Source organism: Sapajus apella, unplaced genomic scaffold (genome assembly GCF_009761245.1).
Source record: "Sapajus apella isolate SASKATOON/1434 unplaced genomic scaffold, GSC_monkey_1.0 scaffold27, whole genome shotgun sequence".
Taxonomy (NCBI): Eukaryota; Metazoa; Chordata; class Mammalia; order Primates; family Cebidae; genus Sapajus; species Sapajus apella.
Window position 1 is genome coordinate 13,771,590 of NW_022436967.1, and position 18,368 is coordinate 13,789,957.

The window sequence follows — 18,368 nt, forward strand, 5'->3', positions numbered from 1 at the left end:
TATTACTCACTCCCACCCTTATACAAATATAGTGATCATATTTGATATAAAGAAATGAGATTGGTTGAGCTCCTCAGTGAAATAGATGAAAAAGAGTAAAAAAAGTCAAGAGCTAATTCCAGGGGCATTCCAACATTTAACATCTGGGGAGATAAGTAGAAATTGGTGAAGGAGGCTACTAAGTCTTACGAAAGAGGAAAATTAAAAAATATGCCACAAGGCAATGGCGGTCAGGCAGCATAAGGGGATGGTTACAATAATAATTCATTAAAGGAAAATTAAGCCTAATTTGCAATGTGAGATAGCAACAAATACTTGAAGTATGGGAGGTTGTTGTTCAGATTAATGTCTGGAGGAAATAATGTTCTACGCAAAGGGAAGAGCCAAGGCAAGCTGATATGTGCCTAAAAAGTTCTGAGAATAGAAAGAAGCCAGTATAGGTAAAGCCAAGCAAGAGAAGAGAACAGTAGGAACACTGTCAGACATCAATAAGATGTCTTCAATAATCCCAGGTGATAATGATGGTGTCTTAGACCAAGTTAATAACAGTGAGCATGATGAGAAATGATCATAGCAAAGTGAAATATTTTGAAGAGAGAGCCGACAAGATCAACTGACAGGTTGTATGTAGGAAAAGAAAGAAAGTTAGGAGTCAAAGATAACTCTAAGGTTTCTGACCTTAACAGTCAGAAGCTTGGAATTGCCATCAACTGAAAAGAAGATGGCTGAAGATGGAATATATATGCATTGGGGAGAATATCCGCAGCTCAGATTTAGAAATGTCAATTTAAAACATCAATTAGGAAGCTAATCAATAAGTGATTGGTTATATGAATATAGGATTGGTTATATGAATAAGTGATTGGTTATATGAATATAGGATTCAGAAAAGACATATGGGCTAGAGACAAAATTTTGGAGTCATCAGTGTATATATGTCATTTAATATTATGAGATTGAGAATCTCAAGGGAATGAGTATAGACTGAAAAAAGAAGAATTTCAAGAACTGATTGTAGGGATGTTCCAGCACCTAGAGTTTGAGGACATGGCGAGATGCCTGTGAAGGAAGATGAGAAGTGATCGGTCCAAAAAATAAAAAAAGGTGAAAGTCACAGAATATGATGACTTGGAAGCAAACTGAATAAAGCATTTAACAGAAGTAAAACCTACTAGATCAAATATTTTTTAGATTATATACAATGGGCATTGAGAAAGGCCACTGGATCTAGCAATGTGCTCATCATCATGGCCTCATTAAGAGCAATTTCACTGGAATGGCAAGAGCCAAGCCTGATGGAAGTAGATTTAAGAGATCATGAGGAGAAAAGAATGCAAGTACATGCAACTCTCTCAAAAAATTTTGCTGAAAAAGGAAGAAAATAAACAAGTAATTGAAAGAATGGAAATATCTTCCTGCCTTTGGTTTTAAAAAGCAAAATGAAGAACTAACAGATTATATGTCAATCAAGATTACAAAGATTAATAGGGACCTAAACAAAGATTGTTAGGGACCTAAAGTAATCCGACTACTGGTTCATCACCAGAATTTCATTTTATATTTTTTCAATAATTAATACAAAAAAATAGAGATATGAAAAGAACTTTTTACATGGTAAAATTATGTCTACAAGAGTATAGAAACACTTAATCATTCTTATAACAAGTAGCATTAGTTAGTGCTGTGTTGGAGCTAAATGCACAGATGTTAGAAGCAGACTGCTGGGTTTAAATCCTGTTTCCCATAAACCAACTCCATAAGCAACCTCCATGAGCCTCAGTATTCCCATTTTTCAAATGATGATATGTTGTATCTACCTCTAGAACCATTGCAAAAGCAAAACAGCACCTGGCAAAACTGTTTACCAGTGTCTAACTATAATATAAGCACTTTATATAAATTAGAATCTATGAATGATAAAAAGCCTTAGAAAAATGTCAAATAATCTGTAACAATCATCAAAAATGCCATTTGCTCTCACCTGCCAGTAGCAAAGCATGTTTCTAAACGTCTTTCAATATTGCTTCAAACCTTAAAATTCTTTGGTTTTTACTCACTGATTATTTCTTAAAAATGCACACATATCTGGAAACCAAAGAAGACTGTGGTCCCATAATCAATTCTTAATTACCATTTATAAATTATCTGCCAATTAGATTGTTTCCTCTTCATGATTTTATTGTCCAATTTTGTCTCATGATATTAACAGCAAGGAAAAGCCAACAGTCTTTGTACAATGGAGGTATACATGTTAATATATAATTACGTGTGTATTTTATATAGAACATTTGTTTAGTATTTTCACCTGTCTGCATTTCCCATACTCTCCTTCTCAGTCAACATACTATTAAAATGGCTACTCTTGTCACAGACTTCATAAAGCTTGAAATCATTAGAAAATATTTATCACATTCTATATTGGACACTTTATATTCATCTTGGCCCATATTACTTGCCAGTTATTCTTTTCCTATTTCCACTCATGAGTGCCTAATTCAGAATACTGCCTTTTTGGGTATTATAAAGAGCTGGGCCTAGATTTATTAATTCTTGAAACACAGCACCCAACTCAGGGCCTAGGCAGTTCACTACAGTCACTAACGCAACAGTCCCTCACAACTAATGAGAATCTTGGGCAGTTTTTCATTCGAATAACAACAAAGTGCAAGCTTCAGACAATACAATGAAAAATGGATTCCTCAAAATTCCAAGTCAATAACTATTTTTCAAAACTATTCCTAGAGTAGATTCCTCAAAATTGAATAAAACAGAAAAGAATTAAAATCATAGGGTTTTAACAAACACATAAATGTAACAATAAATAGTAAATTGATTAGAAGATGAGTTATGTCTGTAGAAATCTAGCAGTAGGAGTAAATCAAACATCCTGAAGATATATAAAATATGCAGCATGAACATAATAAGCCGTCACATTTGTACCTGTCTTAAAAATTTATAAAGCCCTTTAATTCACAGCAAGTTGTTCAATACATTTAAAAACATACCAATAGGGAAGAAACAAAATCAGAAAATTTATCCCAGGCTGTTTTTTAAAGAAACACTCTTGACATCAAACATATAGGAAGCAATAAAATGTTTCCCTCTTTAAGAGAATCTTCACATTCCATCCACTCCAACCCCATCATTATTCCAAAGAACATGAAGATTTATCATCTGAAAATTCAAAACAGATTCTCCACCTTCTTAAACTGCACTGACTGCTTCCCAAGTGAACAGTGCTGTAGGTTAGGAGATGCCCCTCATCTACCTGTGCTCTCCATTTGTCTTCAGCTCCCTTCTCTCATAGTCTCACCTTCTTCCCTGCTCTAGAAACCCTTGGAAGTGTTCCAAATTCAATTTAAGCTCCTTGCTACTATCACCAACTGACCTGTAGGAATGTAACTGAACTGCTGAGGGCCTTAACTGAGGTAGGCAAAAATTGTTTCCCTTTAATTCACACAATACATAACAATACTGCTTAATTTGTTGTTTTTTTTTTTTTTTTCTTAAGATAGAGTCTAGTTCTGTCACCCAAAATGGAGTGCAATGGCATGATCTCAGCTCACTGCAGCCACCACCTAGAGGGTTCAAGTGATTCTCATGTCCTAGCCTCCCAAGTAGCTGCGACCACCAACATGCACTACCATGCCCGGCTAATTTTTGTATTTTTAGTAGAGATGGGGTTTCACCATGTTGCTCAGGCTGGTCTTGAACACCTGGCCTCAAGGAATCATCTGCCTTAACCTGTCATTTAAGGCGTGAGCCACTGTACCTGGCCTTAAATGCTTTTTAAACAACAAATGAGAGAATGAAATCAAAGTTATTAAAAGACATACATATATGCTCACAGCTATAGGACAAAGAGCTTTTCTCTTAAACAAAACCACAGATTGACCTGGTTTGATAGAAGAGTAGGTATAAGGATGCATTCTGAAGTTATTCAAGTCTGGATATGGCTTTATTTATATATATATGAACTTAAGCAATTAATTTAACTTATCTCAGACTCAGTTTCCATTGTTATGAAATGCAAATGATATTAGTATTGCATTGGTTAAATAAAGTCCCTAAAAATGTACATATGACTATGCACTTATCACTATGACCAAACATGCCAATATTCAATAAATTTTATAATAGTAATAGTTATTAATATATATACACCTCTCTTGCCTGTATTCTGCTTGTGAGAGTTAATACACAAGATATACAGACATTTAATCTAAGGTGCACTAACTCTGCTTCTAAACCCTGTGGAAGAAAATCATTTCTAACATTTGTATCCAGAACTGACCTCACAAATGTCTCCATCACTTCTCTTGGAAATCTTCATAGTTTCTTGTGAAAATAAATTAATATTACCAGATTGCTAAAATTCATTTGCAATCAATAATGAATCATAGTCCATTTGCCTAATATTCCAAACATACTTTTAATATATTATTTCAAGTGGCTCTCTTTTTGTTGCTTGTTTACTGAATTGCCAAAATCTCAGGACCCAAACCAATGGTTCTCTCATCGTGGAGCATGCATTGACCTCCATGCAAGCCAGAGACCCATTTAAGGAGACCTGGGAAATCAAAACTGTTTTCATGATAATGCAAACCATCCTCTGCCTTTGTACACTGTGTTGGCATTTATGCTAGAGGTGAAAAAGCAATGGTGGGCAAAATTGCAGGTACTTTAGCACCAATCAAAGCAGTAGATCCAAAATATTTTAGCAGTAATTGTGTTCTTCACTGCCAGGCACTCACAATAAACAAACAAATAATATTTCATTTAAAAAAGCACAGAAATTTTCTTGAGAAAACAGGAAAATTATTAATTTTGTTAAATGTAGACTCAACTTTGAGGTCTTTTCAATATCCTGTGTGACACAGAGCACTATGTGCACAAAGACCCATTTCTCTGTACCTACATATTGTGGTTGTCTCAAAGAAAACGTGTGTAATTGAGTTGTAACCTGAACCAGCCACTTGATTTGTGGAATACCATTTTTACTTGAAAGAACAACTGGGTTTTTTTTTTTTAAGTATTTGAGTATGCAAAATCTTTTATTTTTATCATGAACAAAGAAAGCCTGACACTTCAAGGAAAACAACAATATATGTTACTAACAGTAAAACTTGAGCTTTCAAGTAAAAATTCAAATTTAGAAAATTTCTAACCATCACCAACAGGTTGAGAGTCAAATATTTAAGGACTTTTCTGATAAATTCCCTATCAGCTACACCAATAATTTCTAAATGATCAATGCGTGATATTTTTAAATCAGGAATAGGTAAAAGATTCATTAAGAATGAAAGATCAATGTATTTTCATGTAACAGAGTGTGAAAGTTTGCTAACAGGGCTTCATATTGCACACGGCAAGTAAGTCTTAAGAAACTGCCACTGTGGACTTATTGTGTAGTGTACAAACTATTTCTGTATTATTCAACTCAAAATATCTGTGTAAGGATGGATTCTTTTTGTATATTTTAGACAAAAAAAAGCACAATATATTGCAATGTATTACCCAAGTAGATTTGAGAATTCAGCTGTATTCTACTAAGCTAGACACTAAAGAGATTTGTGAAAATATAAAATAATGCCATTCTTTAATTTTTTAATTTGAAAAAAAAGTTTTAAAATAAAATAAAAATTTTTTTTAATATAATGTAGTTTTAAGATGAATTAACAAATATTTTAAACTTCCTCAGTTTTACAGTTAAAAATGGTAAGTATCAATAGACAAGATACCCTTATACAAAGCCTCGAGGGGTGTCCTTGACAATTCTTAAGAGCATAAACAGGTCCTGGGAGTAGCAAGTTTGAGAACTGTGGCCTGGTAACTACCTGTGAGTATAACATTGCTTCCTTTCATTTAAACACTAAGCTCCATATCAATCAGAACACCCACCTAAATTCTTCTTTCCTTGTGAGTTTCCTGACAGTTATCAGTTCATTTGTAAAGCAGAGATAATTATTATGTTCTGACCTGAGTTTCAATTAATGAGCAGCATCAGATTTATTAACTCCCTTCATTTTTCTCAGCTTTTCTCTGGTAATTTATTCCTAAGGAACAAAGATATTTATTCTGATCTTAGGTCTTCCATCATCTCATTCAGCAAACATATATGGAGCTCCTACTATACATCAAGTAATATATTAGGCTCCGAAATAACAAAGACCAATAAAACAAAGCCCCTGACCATCATGTGGTCCAATCAAGTTCCTAAGTTGCATGTTCCTATGTAATATACATTAAAAGATAAACGCTTACTGAAGTACATGTATCTATTTCTAGGTGAACCTAAAGAAATGGCACAAACTTTACAAGACCGATTCTAACATAATCAAGACTATCTAAGCTCTTCTGAGGACATAAAAAGACAAAGTAAAAAGGTAATTAATTTTGTGCCTATAACCCAAACACGGTCTTTCAATGACATCACAACTAATGCCAAGTCTTTGGATAGAAGAAATAGGGTAAGTAAAAGTGTGTAACTGGACAAATCTTTGGAATGAACAATATCAGAGTCACAGTCCTTAGCCTCTCACCCCAAATGTCAGAGTTAGGGAAAAAATGCAGATGAAATTGTTTCTCTTTTACCCGCTGACTCTCTTCCTGCCCATGGAATGTGATCAGCCATGACTCTGCCAGAAACCTGAGTAAGCAACCCAGACTCTTATCAGTGTACATGAAAAAATTTGTAAAATGCATTGGACAAAGTCCAATTAAACAAACAATTTAAAAATCACCTTTGATAACAAAAGGAAATGTATAACTTCTTTTTGCAGAATCACAGTAAATCAATTGTTTGAGTAGAAAAAAGGATACTTTATTGTATACACTTGAAAAATCCAACCAATAATAATATGAAATTCTAGCTTGCAACCACTGCATTCAATATTCTTTGGAGAAACACATTTGCTTTTCATTTTCAAAGTGGCTGGATCTTGAGAACTCAAATTTGGTTTACAGTTTAACCACTTAAGTTCGCAGAAGATACGCTGACTTTTTTTAATTAAAAAAAATAATCATATTGAATTATCCCCAGATTTTAAATAAATAGAATACAGTAAGTATAAATAACAACTTTTCATATTGGTGTTACTTGACTTATAAGAAGTAATAAACATATCATCCCCTAATAATAACAAATTACTTATAAATATTATTTTTAATCTTCTTACCTATTGCAGAGGCTGCACTATTTAATATTTTTATACTAAGCCAATCTTTGCATATCTACTGGGTAAATAAAAAGACACAATAAATCTAATTATAAAACTGAACATTTATTCTCATTCGCCACAGTAGTCTAATAAAATATACCACACTGAACCAAACAACAATATCTAATAACGTAATCTGTCTTACAGTTTAATGAATTCATCTAAAGTCTGAAATGACTTAATTGCCTGCCTTCAATCAATATTTTGGTTTTCAAACTAATCAAATATCTTCATCTAAGAATTAATTCCAGAGAAGAAAGGGAGAGACACGATTGTGGGTTTAGAAGATGGTTAACTTCAAATCAAAAAACAATTACATAAAAATCATGGGCTGGGCAAAACAAAATAGCTCAACATAAAATCCCTATATTAAAATATTTTTAAAAAATAATTAGCTAAAATAGGATATTTGGCTTAGAAATCCTTTCAGTGCTATGTATGTAAGATAAAACTGAATTCCCCTTAGAATTATATCTCGACAAAGAATTATATCTCTAATTAATGTGGTCATGAATATTCTGCCCCACCCATAGATAGATACAACCAAATATTACCAAAAACAAATCACAGAGAATACAAAAATATATAATAGTAACAAATTATCATTTAACATAAAGAAAAACACCCACCTCCTCTCTACCTCCACCCCCGAAAAAAAAATGAAGCAAGAAAACAAGCACATGAGCCTCAATTTCACTAGCGTGTTGTGTCTGGGTCACTGCCAAGTATCACAAACCACATTTGATGTTTGTGTTTTTGGCTGAGTGACACTAGAATGTCTTTGAGGAGCCTGGAAAGGGAAAGAATGAACTTGGAAACAGCAAATAAGAGTTTTCTGGAGTATAGCTATATCATTTCTAGTTGACTATCAAAATAACATCGGAAGTGGTTCAATTTAAGAGCAAATCAATGATACAAGGAGGTAACAACCTAAAATACACTCCAGGGAAGGGTGAGCTTGGAATTCTTTTGGCTCATGCTATGAAACACTAATTTCTTACCCACCAACATACAGAACAACATGTCTCTATCCCATGGCATTGAATTCAGTATTGTCAAGAAACAGCTCCTAATATCTGATCATTCACAGCATATTGCATGCTTTAATTTAAGAGGGAAAAGGAAGGATTATCCTAAGTCAGAAGGCAGTGTCTAAAATGCTAGGGCAGAAGAAATCAGGAATCTTCCAAACCTTGGCTCAGCACATTAAAATTAGTCACTGTCTATAAAGAAACTGCTAAGACTGCTGAGGATGTGAAAGTTAATACTGTCCTGGTGTACACTGTCAGCCCATCTTCCATGTCACTGTTGTTGAAGAGCTATGGTACAATACTGATTTCTACCAAAGCTCTTCATTTTGGAATAGGTCTTAATTCTGAAAGTGCCCATCTTCTAGTAGACTTCCTTACTGGGTGGTATGTAGATGACCCCAACAATTTAGCTTAGATAAATGGATTTTTTCCACTCTGGAATGGCTAAAGATTTCTCCTTAGCCTTATACATTTGATTGCTATGTGGTAAAGTGAAAAGACAGTTGATTGTTTAGCTGCAACTAGGATTAAAACTAAATTTTTTGTAATTCTCTGTTAGTCTTTGTGACAGAACAGTTTTAGGCGTTTCTGTTCATAAATTCAACAATAAACAATGAAGGCAAACAATTATAGAGAGTAAATATAAAAAGGATGATCTTTCTAAAAAGCACATCAACAAATAATAAATAACTACAAAATCATTACCTCTGCTCTCTGTGTTCTGGGAAAAGCAGTTGATTTTTCTATGGCATAAACATCCACCAGGTAAAGACATGCTCCTTGCTCCCGGTCCAGAATGGCTGCAGTCTGAATTGTACCAGTATGTCGTCCAATAGTAAAGAGGCGTCCAACAGTTTTTTCTTCACAACGAACTGAAACAATATAATATTCCACTGGGGCCTCCGATCCTCTGGGGCTAGCTGCTTCTATTGATATCACGTTCGTGCCAATAGGTTCTCCTTCCTTCAAAATAGTTATATATTTGGGTTGAGTAAAAACAGGTCCATCAAGGCCCTGAAGAATGACGGTCAGTTCAGTGGTTGATTTCCTCCTTTCAGGCCCAAGGTCTGTTGCCGAAACTATGAGATTGTAGATCAGCTGTGAAGGCACCAGCGCTGAAGCCACTCTTAAGTCTCCACTATAACGATCAACAATGAAGGTGTCTGTGTCCCCATTGATGATCTCATACTCTACTTCTCCATTAGCACCTTCATCTGGATCAGCAGCCATAATTGTTGTCAGAACAGAACCAATTACAGCTGAAGGGTCTGCAGCAAGGGCGTTTTGTGATATAAACATTGGGACATTGTCATTGAGGTCTGTAACCAAAATGGTCACGTTCTTCAGAGCGTATCGTCTAGTTTCTATTGGCACAGCTTGATCATTGGCTTTTACAGTTAACTCAAAGAGATTAGCAAATTCCCGATCTATTTCAGCATTAGTATATATAGTCCCTTTGACTTCATCTATGGTAAAGTGGTTGCCCCTTGGCATCTGTTGAATGATTGTGTAGGATAGTTGTCCATTAATGTCTGCATCAGGGTCATGTGCAGTCACTGAAATGACAGATGTACCAATGGGAATGTTCTCAACAATAGACTTGAAAATATCTCCAGGAGGAAAGCTAGGAGGATTGTCATTAAAGTCCCTCACGTGAATAACCACTGACATTGTAGATGAACGAGGAGGTCTTCCTTGGTCTTTTGCTGTTATATTTAATTTATACAAAGATTGTGTTTCAAAGTCCAATTTTTTGGCAAGAAAAATACTCCCAGTGTTTGGGCTAATGCTAAAAGTTCCATGGTTGTTAGTCCCAGTAATACTGTAATGTAAATCAGCATTGTCACCTGAATCGGAATCAGTTGCAGTAACAGAGGACACGAGTTCACCAATTCTCATGTTTTCCAAAACATCAACAAAGAGTGTTGTCTTAGGGAAAGAAGGGGTATTGTCATTTTCATCTAAAATATCAATATTTAAAGTAGACGTTGAATTGAGGGAGATTGTCCCTGAATCCACTGCTTCAATTACAAGGGAATAGGCAGGTGTTGCTTCATAGTCTAATTTGCCAATTAGTGCTACCTGACCAGAGGTACTGTCAATAGCAAACTGTCTTTCTTCATTTCCTTTTATTATAGAATAGTGAATAAGTCCATTATTGCCTTCATCAACATCTGAGGCAGATACTCTTAAAACTTGTGTCAGATTGGCTGCTGACTCTGATATTGTAGCTTGGTAAAAGTCTTTTAAAAATTTGGGAGCATTATCATTTATATCCTTCATGTAAACATGTACAGTGGCCTGATCCTTGAGAGGCTGAGGGAGCCCCTGATCTGTTGCTATGACTGTAAAGGTAAACACTGCAGTCCCTCTCCGCCTCATAAGAGACTCCCTGTCAAACTGATGAGTATTTGTAATTTCCCCACTGATAGCATGCAACTCAAAATCTGGCTGCACCATTTCAAAAGAATACCTTACTTCTCCATTTGGCCCAAAGTCTTTATCTACAGCACTTACTTTGCCCACAAATGACCCAGCCCTTTGCTCTTCTTCAAAGTAAAATGTGTAATTGGTACTGTTAAAAAGAGGTCTGTTATCATTTACATCTTCTAAAATTACAGTAACATTCACAGTAGCACTAAGGGGTTCCACAGCTCTGTCAGAAGCAACAACCATTAAAACATATCTGTCTTGAAGTTCACGGTCCAGTTCACTTTTTATATACAATTGACCATCTGGGAATATGCCAAAAGCATCCCCTGTATTTCCTTCAGCAATAGTGTATGCAATTTCACCATTTGCTCCTGAATCCTTATCAGAAGCTTGTACTTTAAAGAATCGAGAATTCACAGGTTCTGACTCAGAAAGGGTGACCTCATAAGAAAGTTGGTCAAACACTGGTGCATTGTCATTTACATCATGGACATAAACTGTTAGGATGACACTAGAGGAGAGCTGTGGGACACCCATATCAGATGCCAAGATCTCTATTTGGTAGGAGCCAGCATGAACATCCAGGGGCCCAAGCAGACTAATAGTGCCATTCTTTTCATTGATAGCAAACAGGTTCTTGGGGTTTTGCTTCAGACTATAGAGTACCATGCCATTGACACCTTCATCAGGATCCACAGCTTTGGCCTGGAAAATGCTATGACCTGCCTGCCAATTCTCCACCACATTTACACTCTCTATTGCCTGAAGGAAATGGGGAGAGTTGTCATTCAAATCCTTAACTGTTATGTTAACCATAGTGTCTCCAGTCACTGTGCCCCCACTGGCCACTACTTTCAGCTGATAAAAGGATTGCTCTTCTCTATCAATCACATTTGCTGTGGTAAGCTGCCCAGTGACCTGGTTAATAGCAAACATACCTTTCTGATCCCCAGTAGTAATGAGATAAGTGATGTTGGAATTGAGATCCATGGTGGACGCCGACACACTACCCACATGATATCCCAGAGCCACGTTCTCAAAAACCACAAAGCTGTAGGAAACCTGACTGAATACAGGTGGGTTGTCTTGAGTGTCCAGTACAGTGATGGTTACTATTGCCTGGTTGGGAGACTGTAAGTTGCCACCATCAGTAGCTACTATTTGCAACTGATAAGCTGTTTTTTCTTCCCTGTCTAGGGCCATTCTTGTAGAAATAACCCCACTCTGAGCATTGACCTGAAACCGAGACCTGTCCCCAGCAGATATACTATATTTGACAGTACCATTGGTACCCAAGTCTGGGTCAGTGGCAGACACAGTGGTGATGTAGCTACCTCCAGGCTCATTCTCCTTAATATGAGCAAAGTATTGGACTGGGTAGAACACAGGGCTGTTATCATTTATATCCAGAAGACTCACATTTATGCGAGCCATTGATGACTGGGGAGGGAAGCCCATATCTGTGGCCAGAACCAACAGGGAGTAGAAGGCTTGATCTTCTCTGTCCAAGGAGGAAATAGTATTCAGCCTCCCAGACACTGGATCTAGACGGAAGGACCTCCGGTCAGTCTCTGCCTCTTGTAAGGAGAAGCGCACTGTTCCATTGTCACCCAGGTCCCCGTCAGTTGCCCTGAGCACCAGCAGTTCTGTCCCTGTTGGGGCATTCTCAACCACAGACACATCATACCCTTCTGGCTGGCTAAATACTGGCTTTTCATCATTCACATCTAGGAGAGTTACTACAAGCTGGGCATAGGACACCTTGGGGTGAACTCCCTGGTCCCGGGCACTTATATTCAGTACAATCTGGGAAGCAAGTTCACGGTCCAGGCCGCCAGCAGCCCCAGTGGTCACCAGGCCGCTATGTTCACTGATACGGAACCATCCCAGTCCATTGCCAGACACGATGCTGTAACGCAGATTCGCATTGAGACCAGAGTCGCCATCAGTGGCAGATACCCCACTCACATAGCTTCCTGGAGGCGCCTCCTCGCTCAGGTTCACTCTGTACACTTGCTGTGAAAAGACAGGAGGATGGTCATTGATGTCATTGACAAAAATCACCAGGCTTGCCACAGAAGAGCGCGCCTGAACTGCTGCGGCAGGGGGCGCCCCGTAGTTATCAGAGACTGAAACTGTGAGGTTGTAGGAAGGGATGCGCTCGCGGTCCAAGGCGCTGGCCACCTTTATTAGGCTCAGGTTCGGCACTTTGCTGCTTTGTACTTCGAAGTGTCGCTGCTCATTGCCCCCGAGAATTTGCACGGAGATATTCCCGTTGGCCGCGGGAGAATCTGCGTCCGTCACGGTGAGCAGAGCCACCACGGTCCCCACTTGAGCGTTCTCATCTACAGAGGCGTAGCGCGAGGTGGCCGGGAAGTAGCGGAACTTCACTACCGGGTCATTGTCATTCACGTCCAGCAGCTGAATCAGCGCCTCGGCGCGCCCTGTGAGGGAAGGCACGCCTCTGTCCATTGCCTGCACAGTAAGCGAGTACTGACGCCGGGCTTCGAAGTCCAGGGGCTCCCGCACCGTGATAAGCCCCGTCTCGGGGTCCATTTGGAAGGGGGTCCCCTCGTCCTGCAGCCGATAGCGGATGTCCGCGTTGGTGCCCTCGTCAGCGTCCGCCGCCGCCACCTGGAGGACGCTGGAGCCCACAACCGCGTCCTCAGGCACCCCCGCCTGGTAGTGAGAACTGCCAAAAACCGGGGGGTTGTCATTAATGTCTTGCACAGTCACATTTACCTGAAGGTAGCCCCGCCGCTTCGGCTCACCCTTGTCCTCCACCTCAACCAGGAGCTGGTACTGCGGAGTGACCTCCCGGTCCAGCCCGCCCTTGGACACCAGATGCAGGAACGCTCCCTCGCCGCTCGGGTTCAGGGTGATGTCCAGACGGAAGCGGCCCGCTTCGTTGCCGCGGATGATGCGGTAGGAGCGGTGGTCCACACCGTTTGAGCCAATGTCCGAGTCGGTGGCGGTGTCTAAGATGACTTGGCGCCCGCTGCTACTGTCTTCCTTAAAAGTGACCACGATAGACGGGTCCGGGAAAACGGGGGCGTTGTCATTGAGGTCCCGCACCAGCACTCGCACTTCGGTGGGGTAGGTGGGGGCGCTGGAAAGGACCACCAGGTTGATCACGTCGCTGGGCAGGCTCTCGCGGTCGATGGTGGCGGTGGTGTACAGGTCTCCAGTGGTACTGTTTATGGCAAACAGGGCGTGGCTTTCGCTGAGCCTGTAGGTGAAGCCGGGGCGCGTCTGGATGGTGCCTACCAGAGTGCCTGGAGGTTGCTCTTCCAGCACTTGGAACACCTGGCGCTGCTCGGCCCCGTGGACCCAGGCCTGCCCCGGAAGCAATGACAGCAGCCAAAATACTCGAAGGAGCTGAGGCACCGATAGAGTGTGCAACGGGAGCCACGGGCGGCCAGGAGCCCTGTCTGCTGCTAAGTCCATGGTCCTGGCTCCCTAAAACGATGTGATAAAGAGAAGGAAGGGGTAAAGCAAACGAATGATATTTACAGGGATTGAGGAGCGCCAGCAAAGATTCAGCCTACGGCTTGGTCTGAGACCTCTGCTATTTCAAAGACCCTCCAATCCAGCAAAAGCAAGTAGCATCAGCAAAAGACTCTAGGTAGCCAGTTGGACGCGGAGTGCAAGAGAGATGCTGTGGCGAAAAGCGGCAGGGCATTCCGCGGGACACTGCTGTGAGCTGGGTTCCCAGAAAAGTTTCTCAAACCTCTTGCTGGGTTCCCAGAAAAGTTTCTCAAACCTCTTATATATTCCCCCTTTTACTTTGTTTTCGAATCCAGATAGTCTGAGCGTTTTCACCCGGATGGATGAGAGTTGGGAGAAGTTGCCTGTATTTAAGGTATATGAGGAATCATTGCAAAGAACTGTCTTCAGAAACTTTAGAACTTACCCTCCGCGAAGAACTTGAAGAGGGAGGAACAAACGTCCAAACACAACTGCGAACCGGGAAAGCGGTGTTGGGGAACCGGGAGAATCGAATTCCTTTCCCAAAAGCTGGAGGCGATGGAATTCCTGGAGTCCCCACTCCTCAAAATCTAGGCTGCAACGCCCCTCCAACAGGGCTCCGGCAGTGGCCGCTGAGGCCCAGGCGGCGGCGTCTGCGCGCAGGCAGTTCGGGAACTGCGTTCCAGGCGCTAGCGTTCGCGCCCTGGCTCCGGTACCCGGGAGCGCTCAGCTCTGCCCCTTCCCCTCCAGCAGCCGCCGCCGCCGCCGCCGCCCGTGTTGCGGCTTCAAGCCCGAGGTCCCGCACAAACAGCAGCCAGGGCTCCTCGGCATTTTTCACCTCTGCCGGGGCGCCTGCCGACCCATTATTTGTACATCCAGATCGAGTGCAGTTCCCCCTTTCTTGTCGGCCTCGCAGGGGTCGGGCAGAAGCAGCATGCGATCCCCGAGTCGCCCTCCCCTCACCATGCCAGGGGGGTCGTTCTCCGGCGGCCCCAGTCAGAAGCCCACTCGAGCGCGCCTCGCCCCTGCCCTCGCTATCTCTGCTTTTATTGTCCCGTGTCAGTTTCACTTTGTAATCCACAAGGCTTTTTGTTTGGGGCGGGGGGTGGTCGGTGCCTCTCTCTCCTTCACCGTCGGCGGTGGAGGCGGCCAAGTCGGCGCTGGGCTGTGGTGGCGCCCTCCGCAGCTCCGGACGGCGCCTGTCAGCGCTCTCCCTCTCGCGGGCCGAGACCGAAGGTTGGACCGCGGCGAAGCTAGGGCTCCGCGAGCCCCTCTCCACCTCCCGCCCGGTCCCTCACACTCTCCCCGCCCCTTCCCCGCCGTACTTCCAGCACACACACACACACCCACACACACACGCACACACACACACAGCGCGTCGCCGAAACACCAACAGAGGGGGAGGGAAGACCGCGAGCTGGAGCAGCACTCAGAAACTTTGCTCGCCACTCATTGATCCCCGCACTTTAGTTCCCCCGGACTCCCCCTGGCTCCGGGTCCTGTCACCTTCTGCCCCTCCCTCGCCTCAGCCCCATTGGGCCGGAGCTGAAGCAGCCCCGCCCGGCACTCCTGCCGCCAGCGCCCTCCGCCTCGCCTGGCCTCCGACTGGCTTCTCGGGATGCTAATCACCTCAGCCTCCCGGAGGGCTGTAGGCGGTCTGGTGTGGGAGCCCTGCGAGGCGGAGGCGCTAGGAAGGGGGGTGTTTTTTTTTTTTTTTCCTTTTCTTTCTTTCTTTCTTTTTTTTTTTTTCCTTTTCTGCCAAATCTTGGCCGGCGTCAGAGCAATAACAGCAAAAGGCTGCCGCAGAATAGATGGGGGTGGGGTCAGGTTTGCAGATAAATAACTTTAGTGGCCGGGTCTGGGGGAAGACCGTTAGGTTGTTATGCTAGTAATAACTCAGGGGTAAGGGGGTCGAGAGAAATAAAAGAAAGGCGGGGGGTGAGGGTCTGTTAAAGCGGGGAGGAAGGATTAAGCAAAGCCTGTCTGGGAATGCACAGTGCAGCTTTGCTTTAACCATTTCCTGCCCCTTCCCTCTTTATGCGAGGGAGAGAGCTGCCTTACAATGTGATCCCACAGAATCCAAACCAAATCTTCCCCTTTCCTCGTCTTTCTACGCCGCGGGCTCCCTGCTGTCCAGGCGAGCTAAACTCTAAATCTTCACTCACTTGCCCCTCTCCCCGACCTTCCAGGTGACTAGGGGCTGGAGACCTGGTTACCACCCTTTGGACTTCCTCTTGTAGGGAAGGCCAGGGGAACTCTGTTTGTTTTGTTTTCCTTCCCAACTGGATTCCAGGTGCCAGCAGCCCAAACCTTAGGGCTTCAACAACAATAATAATGGCAGCCCTTTGAAAGGAGGGAGATCTTTTCCTGTTGCAAAGTTAGTTTGGAATTTTGATCCCTGATGGAGAATTTCCACCTCCACATTTTTTAGCCAAAGGAATCCTAATAAAGTTTTATTTTGCTTTTCAGTCCGGGAGAAATAGATACGAGAAAGCAGAAATAAATAAAATAATATTTAAACTTAAGTTTTTTAAAATGTCCACATGTCGACTCAGCCACTCTTCACTGCAGCTAATTTTTGTGGTGGCATGCATCGTTTCTTCAAAAGAAAAAATAAGCTATTAGGATTCAGATTGATATTTTTCCCCTTTAAGGGAACCAACTTAGAAAATAAGAATTCAAGCCAAACAATGCAAATATAGGGCATATGTCATACATTTCTGCCACAGGAATCCCTCCAAACGTAAAACTTTCTGCGCCATGAGTTCAGTCATGAGTAAATACTGCCCTCTGCTGTTCTATGTCAGTCTTACAACTTTAGTCTCCAGGTTTCTTGCTTAAAATTAAATGCAGAGACTAAAAGGATCTGGTTACAAGGCTAATTCCTCCTTCTTGCCTAGGGATAGCAGCAAAGAAAACGATCTTTAAGAATCTCCTAGTGCCTTTCTTATTTGGAGTAAAGAAAAAAATCAAGAATAGTAGGACAGACAGCAAATTCAGGTCTTGCTGATGCAGACAGCCTGTAACTCAAAACTGGTAAATGGAAAACATGATTTCTAAAACTATCACCCATTCCTCTGTTCAGGTTAAAAAAACTTACTTCTACGTATTATTCTACTGTAATGTAATGAGTTAATTGGAAGCAGACAAAAAAGTTAAATTTAACCATTTCTGTATTTTAAGACTTGAAAACATTAGACTCTAGATTTTTTAGAGATAATTTAAGCCTTTTTTTTTAACTCATATTTTTCCTAAGTTACAATCCTAACACCATTATTTTTGGTATAGTTTAGTCAAAAAATATTTGTAGATTAACTAAAGTGGCAACTAAATTATTACAAATCCTGGCTCTGATGTGTGATTTTAAGAGATTACTGTTTTGTTTTATTTTGTTTGCTAATACGCTGTTATTCAAGCATTTATAATGAAATAAACAGAAATAAATCATTCAGATACTTGCAGGAGATTGTGGACTTTTGTTGGTTTGCTTGTTTTTCTGGAAAGCCTGTGGGATAATCTTCAAATTTAGTGTCAATAGTATTACATTTGCATTATATATGAGTGAATTTAATTTGGAGAACAGGTGAAAATCACTCATTCTGTGAAAGGGAAAGTATTCAATCAGTGCAATATGTATACATTTTAATTCTACAAAACAAGATATGGCAAAATCAAATAATACAGAAAATATATAGACAGAGTACATTAAAAAAATTTCAGACAATTCCGAAAGAGGGTTATCCAAAATTCTTTAGATAATTGTGTGGTTATTTGAAAAAGCAGATACTTTGCCCATGATGACTACTTTAAAGTAATATATTCATTTATACGTAAAACCTACACATAAATTTGCAATCTATGTATACATAAGGTACACAACTTAAAGTAAGATAGAGTATAGTTTAAATAGAAGACAAAGAATGAAGCCTTTATTGTATTTTGTTGTCGTTTTTCTCCTTTGGATTTCAAACTGTAATATCATGCATGTTAAAAATTATGGATGCCCCCAAAAAGTAAATCATGCATAATAAAAAATATGGATGCCTACCCAAAAGTAAAATAAAAGAACGTAAAGACACATAGAGATCATTGTACGCATGAAATATGCAAAAAAATCATGAAATACATTACTAGGTAGATATTATAATGGAACACATTAATAAACAGAGGCCGTAAGAATCATTTCTCATTGTACATTTTCTTTAATTAATTGCCT

The 18,368-nt window shown here is 40.7% G+C and overlaps 1 protein-coding gene across 4 annotated transcripts in view; it reads right to left on the reverse strand.

Moving 5' to 3' along the window:
• Positions 1-15,626, reverse strand: part of FAT4 (FAT atypical cadherin 4) — a 171,899-nt gene extending 156,273 nt beyond the window's left edge. For 2 of the 4 annotated variants that reach the window (XM_032292349.1, XM_032292347.1), the window contains exons 1-2: positions 14,598-15,626; positions 8,957-14,143 (exon numbers count right to left, since the gene is read on the reverse strand). In XM_032292349.1, the coding sequence (XP_032148240.1) occupies positions 8,957-14,131 (5,175 nt within the window). In that variant the 5' untranslated portion in view covers positions 14,132-14,143; positions 14,598-15,626. Of the gene's footprint in view, positions 1-8,956; positions 14,415-14,447 lie in introns of all 4 variants that reach the window. The other 2 variants (XM_032292348.1, XM_032292346.1) reach the window with 1 other exon arrangement.
• Between the last annotated feature and the right edge of the window lie 2,742 nt (positions 15,627-18,368).